Source organism: Apteryx rowi, unplaced genomic scaffold (genome assembly GCF_003343035.1).
Source record: "Apteryx rowi isolate R43461 unplaced genomic scaffold, aptRow1 scaffold_1234, whole genome shotgun sequence".
In the NCBI taxonomy this organism is placed as follows: Eukaryota; Metazoa; Chordata; class Aves; order Apterygiformes; family Apterygidae; genus Apteryx; species Apteryx rowi.
In genome coordinates this window covers 4,144-13,172 of record NW_020447458.1, presented here as the reverse complement: position 1 = coordinate 13,172, position 9,029 = coordinate 4,144, and the positions used below count along the sequence as shown (strand labels likewise).

General features: G+C 62.0%; 1 protein-coding gene across 3 annotated transcripts in view; it reads left to right on the top strand.

Moving 5' to 3' along the window:
- Positions 1–1,893: 1,893 nt before the first annotated feature.
- The window catches only part of EVI5L (ecotropic viral integration site 5 like), a 9,918-nt gene continuing 2,782 nt past the window's right edge, over positions 1,894–9,029 (top strand). Inside the window, exons 1-16 of one of the 3 annotated variants that reach the window (XM_026055538.1) lie at positions 1,894–2,088; positions 3,166–3,355; positions 3,439–3,663; positions 4,310–4,384; positions 4,499–4,624; positions 4,798–4,941; positions 5,216–5,305; positions 5,390–5,487; positions 5,606–5,666; positions 5,750–5,803; positions 6,364–6,396; positions 6,600–6,740; positions 6,876–7,004; positions 7,438–7,578; positions 7,661–7,819; positions 7,995–8,141. In XM_026055538.1, the coding sequence (XP_025911323.1) occupies positions 1,940–2,088; positions 3,166–3,355; positions 3,439–3,663; positions 4,310–4,384; positions 4,499–4,624; positions 4,798–4,941; positions 5,216–5,305; positions 5,390–5,487; positions 5,606–5,666; positions 5,750–5,803; positions 6,364–6,396; positions 6,600–6,740; positions 6,876–7,004; positions 7,438–7,578; positions 7,661–7,819; positions 7,995–8,141 (1,962 nt within the window). In that variant the 5' untranslated portion in view covers positions 1,894–1,939. The remainder of the gene's footprint in view (positions 2,089–3,165; positions 3,356–3,438; positions 3,664–4,309; positions 4,385–4,498; positions 4,625–4,797; positions 4,942–5,215; positions 5,306–5,389; positions 5,488–5,605; positions 5,667–5,749; positions 5,804–6,363; positions 6,397–6,599; positions 6,741–6,875; positions 7,005–7,437; positions 7,579–7,660; positions 7,820–7,994; positions 8,142–9,029) is intronic. The other 2 variants (XM_026055537.1, XM_026055536.1) reach the window with 2 other exon arrangements.

Here is a 9,029-nt window from a genome sequence, read left to right as displayed (position 1 = left end):
CTTTTCTTCCCCGCCATGGGGCCGGTCGCTGCGTTTTGGGTCGCTCCGCTCCGCCACGGTTTTCCCGGTTCGGAAACGGGCGACGGCTGCCTTTGGGCTTCCGCTCTTGTGCCGGTCGGCCGAGAAGTGATTCCTGCAGGCCGGAGCAGAGGCCGAAGCGTCGAGGCCGYGGATGGCACCGGAGAGGGGATTCCGCCCGGCCAGATTCGCGCTGCTCCTGCACCTGCTTTTCCCCCAATTTGGGAAATCCTGTGTGGAAGGAGAAATCCACTTTTCCCTGGAAAAAAAATTCCTTGCTGGTCACTTCTCGGCRCATCCTGGTGCTCTGAAGTGGGAGAAACCTTTGCGTTCCCGTTCCTTTTTTATGCTCCAACTCCTCTTCATGCGTTAACGGTCGGGTTATCTTGCAAATTCCCTTTTTTTCTTTTTCCCCGGATTTCCCGCATCCTGCATTTGATTAAACGCAGGGACGGAAACGTCTGGGCTTTGCCGAGCCGGATGGGGAGCATCCGCATCCATTTAGCTGACTGCTCCGCCGCAAATTGCCCCTCGCACCGCAGTGAGGCTCCCGGCTGCTCCCAGCTCCCTGGACGCTGCCGAATCCCCCTCCAAGACCCCGGAGACCTCAAAAATTCCCACTCCGTCCGCTTTCCGCCATGGTCYGGCATCCTTTTCCCTTTGCGGCGGGCCAGGATTTGCCTTTCCTAACGTCGCCGGTTCGAAAGCCGCCGAGGCCCCACATCGAATACGGCGCTTAGTCAGCACCCGGCGGCTCGTTTCCGCCTCGGAATTGCGGCTTTCCCAGCTACTGGGAATTTTACACTGCAAAGGAGGGGAAAAAAAGAAAAAACAAGGCTGCGCTTTAAGCGGACGAGGATGTGGCAGGTTCCTGCTTCCCGGAGCTTTTTCACGGGGAAGGAAAAAACAAATAATCTCCCGCCCTGCCGATGAACGTCTGCGCTTTTAAATTAAAACCTCGGGATTTTATCTCGGAGCAGCAGGCCGGAGCCGTTGGGGTTGGCACGTCCTGCTCCGTCATCACTGCGACCCTCCGAAATCCTGATCCCTCCTCCGGGGTCGCTTCCGAGAAACGCCGCCGTTATTCTTTTTTTCCCTTAAAAAAAACAGTCCTGCTTAACGAGCTCTTCTGTATAATTCCGTTAATGATTTAACCGATTTAACTCCGATTTTCCCCTTTTTCGAACCAAGCATTCCAGTTAAATTTTGCCGGCTTTCAGGAAAACTGTTAACCCTTCGGCGCTGTATTTGCCGACCCGAGCTAACTCGGCTACTGCCCTGTGTGGCCTCACTTCCCTGCAGGCCATTTCGGGCCGGGTATTATGTTTTTCGGAGCGCCCCTCTCGGCCCCCACGGACAGGGGTAAAATTCCCGGCAAACTGGCTTTTCCCGGGACTCCGTGCAGTGAAGCGGCTTGTTAAAACCCRCAGGCAAACTCACCGAAGGTCCCGTTTTCACCCCAAATCCTCCGCGGCCRTCCCAAACCACGAGGCCGCGGCGCCGTTCGTTATAACCGCTCGAATTGCCTTAATTTAGCTAAATTGGGGCAAACGAGGGGGCTGCGCTTAGAGCTGAGCCATAAAAGGGGCCGGTTGCCCGGGCACGGTCAGATTTGGGGTTTTTTAGGGAATTTGGTTAATCCATGGGCTGGAAGCGGAGCGGCATCCGCACCTTATAGCGGAGGGCGAACATGGGGTCGTTTCTTATTTTTTAAACGTATTGGGAAGCGGTTTCGGAGAGCAACGGGTCGCCGGGCCGGATCGCGGTCCGTCCGCTCGGCGGCGAAGGGAGAAGGCGGAAAACTCGTTTCCGCTTCCCGAGTCGAAAAGGCGCCGCTGCCGCTTGRCTTCCAGGTGAAGGCGCGAGCGCCCCGACTTCGCGGCCCCGGCGGCCCCGGTGCCCGGCCCGGGCCCTCCCCGCCATGGCGAGCCCGGCCGCCAGCCCCGACTCTTCCTCCCACGAAGCCCTCTCCTCCGTCAACTCGGCACCGGCCTGCTCGCCCGCTTCCGACTCGGAGAACCTCAGCCCGGATGAGCTGGAGCTGCTGGCCAAGCTGGAGGAGCAGAACAGGTGAGCGAGCGGGCGGCCAAGCCACCGGCAGCGCTGATTCCCGTTGCATTTTCCGGGGTGAAATTCCCCTCTTGGGAGGCCATGGGGTTCCCTCATTGCCCGTTGGCGCTCGGAAACCTTCGGAGAACCTCGGGCAAGCGGGCGGATGCTTGCCGGCTCTCTGGATTTTTATCGCTGTGTTATCCGCCTTTTGCTGGAAAGGATTCCCTCGGCGGCTTCGGTTTGAAGTCCGAGCAAAGCCCGTTTGGGTCCTTGGCGCTGGTTAAATCCCGCCCTCGGTTCATCCCGGATGCATCTGAATGCCGGGAAGGGAATAAAAGCAGCGGCAAGCCCGAACGGGCCGAGGATGGGGCAAAAGCGGGCAAAAAATGCGCCATCCGGCACTTGGGAGAAAAGCTGGGCTCCGTCCCTGCCGTGAGCCGCTCGGATTGGGGAAGATGCGATTGCGCCTTCCCGCCGCCCTTCCTCCGGGCCGAGCGAGTCCTGCTCCGGGCTCCCGAACCGCGACACCAAGCAGAAAGCCTCAGCCCGGACATTAAACCCTTTTCACGTGCCGAAAATCAACCCCGGAATGAAAAATTCCCAGAAAACCGGGGCTGCGGTAATTGCGGTGATGGCCRCTCCACGACGGCCGTAGCGCGCCGAGCGCTTTATTGGCCGCTTGGGCGATCCGGAGCGTTAAAACAACTCGGGAGGGGAAAAAAAAAAGAAAATCCCTTGTTTCCACCTCCAGAGTTAAAATGTGCCTCTTTCCAGGGCGATTTCAAGCGCTCGGACCGGGAGGAGACCGAAGCTCCGCGTGGGTTTGCCCTGGGCGCTGCCGCGCTTGCGCTGTGGCTTCTCTTGAAACCCCCTTGCCGCAAATCTTAAAAAAAATCTCTAAAGTTCTTCCAGTTCTTGAAAATTTTCAAAAAATGGCTCAAATTGGAAAAATGGGAATTCTTAAAAAGAAAAAAAAGGGGGGGGGGGGACCAAGCACTGGGCAGCGGCGGTCGGTGGCCCCCGGGTGAAGATGCCCACGGGGAGTTGTCCGCTGCGGTGGTGGTGGCATCTCCCCATCTCCGGGCTCTCCGGCAGGCTCCTGGAAGCCGACTCCAAGTCCATGCGCTCCATGAACGGCTCGCGGAGGAACAGCGGCTCCTCGCTGGTCTCCAGCTCGTCGGCCTCCTCCAACCTGAGCCACCTCGAGGAGGACACGTGGATCCTCTGGGGCCGCATCGTCAACGAGTGGGACGAGTGGCGGAAGAAGAAGGAGAAGCTGCTGAAGGTGAGGCGCCGCCGGCGCGGGTTCCCCACCCGGCCTCGTGCCCCCTTCTCCGGCTCTTTCTTCGCTAGCGCCCTTTCCCGCAGGAGCTCATCCGGAAAGGGATCCCCCACCACTTCCGCGCCATCGTCTGGCAGCTTCTCTGCAGCGCCACCGACATGCCCGTCAAGAACCAGTACTCGGAGCTGCTCAAGATGTCGTCGCCCTGCGAGAAGCTCATCCGCAGGGACATCGCCCGCACCTACCCCGAGCACGAGTTCTTCAAGGGGCAGGACAGCCTGGGCCAGGAGGTGCTCTTCAACGTCATGAAGGTACGAGGCCGCCCCGGCGCCCGACGGAGACCCCCAAGCTCGGCGCGGAACGGCTCCGGCCTTTCCCGGGCCACCTCATCCCACCCCAGATCCTCCAGTTTCCTCCGCCATCCCCGCGCGGCTCCGGCGCGAGACAGGGCCGTTGCTGCCCGGCCGCACTCGCTGCCGTGATGCTGTAAACCCCCAATCTCTCCCTTTTCCACCCCGTTAAAACCATGGGATGAAGGAAATTCCAGTTAGGGCAGTGGAAGTGAAGAAATGAACCGCCGTTTTCCCCCAAAAAGGGCTTTTTGCGGATATTAATGTTAAAAGCTCCCCGTTTTCTCCGGGGGTTTTGCAGCCTCGCGCCTTGGGAGCGGGTAAAAACCCACTGTTCCCTGGCGAGCGGCGCAAACACTCCTGGAGCCAGCAACRGTCCATCCCAGGCCGGGCTTTTCCCACCAGGTTTTCCTCCGCTGGGAGGAACCGGATGGTCGGTCGCGAGCTTTTGCGGTCGAAAGGAAAACCGGCAGTAAAAGCAAATGTAGGGGAGCGCCGTCGACCTTAAGAAATAAAATAAAATAAAATAAAATAAAATAAAATAAAAAGCTGCTGGGCGCCCTGCAGTCCCTGGCTCCCGCTCAGCCGCTCTTCTCTTCCCTTTCAGGCTTATTCCCTGGTGGACCGGGAGGTCGGATACTGCCAGGGCAGCGCCTTCATCGTGGGATTGCTGCTTATGCAGGTGGGTGCCGTGCGGCTCCCGGCTCCTTTCCCGGCCGGAGGAAAGCCGGGGCGGGCTCGGCGGCTTTGGGACGCCGCCGGGGGCTGTTTTGACGCTGTCTCGGTCGGCCGGCAGATGCCCGAGGAGGAGGCTTTCTGCGTGTTCGTGCGGCTGATGCAGGAATACCGCTTGCGGGAGCTCTTCAAGCCCAGCATGGCCGAGCTGGGGCTCTGCATCTACCAGTTCGAGTACATGCTGCAGGTAAACGCCGGCCCCGACCTCCGAACCGCCCCGGGATAAAGCCAGAGGGGATAGGGGAGGGAAAAAGGTGACCTGCRGATGGAGAGAAACCGCAACGCCGCGCCGGCTCGCAGCTGGATAAAACCGATAAGACGTTTTTCCCTCCCTCCACCCGGTTTCTCTGCCGCTTGCAGGAGCAGTTGCCGGAGCTGAACATCCACTTCCGTTCGCAGAGCTTCCTCACCTCCATGTACGCCTCGTCCTGGTTCCTCACCCTCTTCCTCACCACCTTCCCCTTGCCAGTGGCCACGCGGGTCTTCGACATCTTCATGTACGAGGTAACGGGGGCCGCGGCAGCGAGGGCTTCCCGGGGGGGGCGCAACAGAGCCCGATGCGGCACCGCGGTCCCRCTCGAGAAGAGGAAATGCGGGATTTTTCCCCCCCCGCCACCGTCTCGAAACGTGGCGAAAAGCCGCGGCGGTTTAGCCGGCCGGCGGGGGAAACAGGAGGCTCCCGAACTCATGCCCGGCTCGCGCCGCAGGGGCCGGCGCAGGTGCAAACGGGCGCCCGAGCCTTCCCCCCCCCTCCTCTTCTCCGCACGCCTCGTTGCAGGGGCTGGAGATCATCTTCCGCGTGGGCATGGCCCTCCTGCAGTTCAACCAGGCCGAGCTGATCCAGCTGGACATGGAGGGCATGTCGCAGGTGAGAGCCCGCRGCCGGCCGGGCGGCGGCACGGGGATGCGCAGCCCCAGCGGCCGGGCTTCACCCTCGCCATCGCCTCCGCAGTACTTCCAGAAGGTCATTCCCCACCAGTTTGACAGCTGCCCCGACAAGCTCATCCTGAAAGCCTACCAGGTCAAATACAACCCCAAAAAGATGAAGCGGTGAGTCGGTTTTTTTCCCCACGCGGTTTTTGCCCTCTCCGCCGCGCCGGGGGGGGACAGCGGAGGGGTTGGATCCGCTGCGGAGGGGCGACGCTTCTCCTCCCCGTGTCCACCACAGGCTGGAGAAGGAGTACGCCGCCATCAAGAACAAGGAGATGGAGGAGCAGATCGAGATCAAGGTAAGGGCTCTCTCCTCCTGCGTGACCACCGCGGTGCTGCCACCGTTCCCCAGCTGATTTCTCCCCTCTTTCTCCCTCCGCAGCGGCTCCGGACCGAGAACCGCCTGCTGAAGCAGCGGATCGAGACGCTGGAGAAGGTGAGGGCCCCGGCGCATCCCCAGGGTTGCCGCTCGCCTGCCGGACCCGCCGGCGAAGGGGGATCAGGGGCCGTTCGGCAGCAGCCGCGAAGGCGCCGAGCCCGCTTGGAAAAGGGTCTCCCCCGAATTGCATGGGATTTGGGTCCCTTTTTTTGGTTTTGGTTTGCTTTTTCGTTGCTGGTTTTCTCCCGCCTGGGGGCAGCCCTGGCGCCGGGGATTTTTGTGCCGCGGCGGCGCCGCGAACGGCCTCCGTCGCTCCTTCCCAGCAACTCTTCCGAGCCCAACTCTTAAACGCGGACCTAGCTAAAAGGCGCGCGTCGAGGAAGGCGACCCGGACTAAACGCCGCGAGYGCGTTGTCCGGGTAGAGCAAGGGCCGGGCCGGCCGAGCCGCTGCCGTCCTCTCTGCCGGGGCTGTCGGGTTCTTCTCTCYGCCTCGGCTTCGCTCTCTTCTTTTGCTTCTAGCTGTAGCGGGGAGCCACTTGTGTGACGATCTCGTTACGTGTCGTTCTCTTTCTCTTTCCTCCCTCCGTCTTTCCTTCCCTGTGGGGCTGYCCCGTAGGAGAGCGCTGCCTTGGCAGACAGGCTCATCCAGGTATCGTAACGCCGTTCTTTCCCTCTCCGCTCGCTTTGCCCTTCCGCTTCGCTCCAGCCCGGAAAGCTGCTGCCGCTTTTCCGCGACGCTCGTTTTTTTGTTGTTTTTTTTTTATCTCGCTTCCCCCGCGGGAAGCGGGCRCCCGCTCTCCCCGCCCCCGGGGGGGCTGGCGGTGACGGGCGCGTGTCCCCTCTCGGTGGCAGGGCCAGGTGACGCGAGCGCAGGAGGCGGAGGAGAACTACATCATCAAGCGGGAGCTGGCGGTGGTGAAGCAGCAGTGCAGCTCGGCCACGGAGAACCTGCAGCGAGCCCAGAGCACCATCCGCGAGCTGCAGGACCAGCAGGTCGGTCCACGGGTGCCTGAACCCCTTTCCCCCGGTTGTCCCTTCCCCTCCACCGTCCGCTTGGGAACATGCCGTGAGCTTCCCATTGCGGTGCTGCTGCCTGACGCCCGCCCGCCCGCCCGCTCGCTCTCGCAGGGCAACCCACGCTTCACGGAGGAGTTCGTCACCCACCTGGAAACGGAGCTGGAGCAGTCGCGGCTGCGGGAGACCGAAACCCTTGGTGCCCTCAAAGAGATGCAGGACAAAGTGCTGGACATGGAGAAGGTAGCGGGGCAAGGGAGCAGGGTTTCGCCCGAGCATCGGCGTTTCGGGGGTCTCCCGTGAGTGTTGGAGTCCCGGATCTCTTGTCCTGGTGTCCCCCATCTTGGGGATTTCTAGTGTTTTGGGGGTCTCTTGTCCTGGTATCCCCCATCTTGGGGATCTCTAGTGTTTTGGGKGTCTCTTGTCCTGGTGTCCCCCATCTTGGGGATCTCTGGCAATTCAGGGGTCTCCCATGAGTGTTGGCATCTCAGGGGTCTTCCATCCTGGTGTCCTGTGAGCTTCGGTGTCTTGGGGCTCTCCCACCTGGCGTCACAGGGGTCTCCTGCCTGGCGGCACCCAAACGTCATGGTCTCAGGACTCTCCCACCCGGTGTCCCACAAGCGTCCCCCGCTGTGGGGTGCCCACACTGACACCACTGCTCCTCTCTTGCCCGCAGAGAAACAGCCTGCTCCCGGACGAGAACAACGTGGCCCGCTTGCAGGAGGAGCTCAAGGCGCTGAAGGTGCGTGAGGCCGAGGCCATGAAGTCGCTGAAGGAGCTGCAGCAGCAGGTCAAGGACCTCAACGACACCTGGCAGGTAAGGCCAGGCCCTGGGGCCACTGCTGCTCGCCCCGGCCACCTCGGCCCTCGCCCGGACGCCTGGGTCCTTTCCGCCCTAGGCTCAGCTGGCGCGGGCCAGCGGGCGCTGGAAGGACTCGCCCCGCAAGAACAACATCAACGAGCTGCAGGACGAGCTGATGACGGCGCGCCTGCGGGAGACGCAGGCCCAGGCCGAGCTGCGCGAGCTGCGGCAGCGGGTGGTGGAGCTGGAAACCCAGGTGAGGGGCTTCCCGGGCCGAGGACGGCGTCGCGAAAGCAGAGCGAGACCCCCCCCCCCCCCAACCAGGGATGGTCAAGGATGGGGGCGCGGGGCGAAGCCGAGGGCGCGGAGCACCCGTGAGCGCTGCGGGGAGGTCCCTGGGCCACCTGCCGACCGTCCCCCGGCGCCCACAGGACCAGATCCACAGCAACCTGCTGAACCGGACGGAGCAGGAGTGCGCGGGGCTGCAGGAGAAGCTGCAGTACGTCACGGCCCAGAACAAGGGGCTCCAGACCCAGCTGAGCGAGACCAAGCGCAAGCACGCCGAGTCCGAGTGCAAGGTGGGCCGGGGGGCCACCCCATGTCCCTTCCGAGAGGATCTCAGTGCCCTGCCCAAGGATGACCCCGTGTCCCCTCGGATGGGGTCCTGATGTCCCACCCAAGGGCGAGCCAACGTCCCCTCTGATGGGGTCCCAACGCTCAACTCAAGGAGAATGTCCCCTTCGATGGGATCCCAACACCCTGCCAAGCATGACCCAGTGTCCCCTCCAATGCAGTCCCGATGTCCCTTCCGATGGGGTCCTGATGTCCCACCCAAGGGTGAGCCAACGTGCCCTCTGATGGGGTCCCAACACCCAGCTCAAGGGTGAAACAATGTCCCCTCCAATGGAGTCCTGATGTCCCCTCCAAGAGGGTCCCAACACCCTGTACAAGGATGACCCAATATCCCCTCTGATGGGGTCCCGATGTCCCCTCTGATGGGGTCCCAGCAACCCCTCCAACAGGGTCCCAACGCCCTGCCCAAGGGCAAGTCAATGTCCCCTCTGATGGGGTGCTAGAGCCCTGCCCAAGGATGATCCAATGTCCCCTCTGAAGAGGTCCCATCACCCCTCACATGGTGTCCTGAAGTCCCCTCCAATGAGGTCCCAACACGTTTTCCAAGGGCAACCCCATGTCCCTTCCAACGGGATCCCCATGTCCCCTCCAACGGGGTCCCAACGTCCCCCTCCAACTGGGTCCCATGGTGCCTCACAGTGGGGTCTCTTCACCCATTCGATGGTGTCCTGACATCCCTTCTGATGGGATCCCAATGTCCGCTCCAATGGGATCCCAACATCCCACCCAAGGGCAAGCCAATGTCCCTTCTGATGGGGTCCCCACAGCCCCCCAAGGAGGACCCTGACATCCTTCTCTCCTGGTGGGGAGCCCCAGGGAGCGACAGTTTTGGG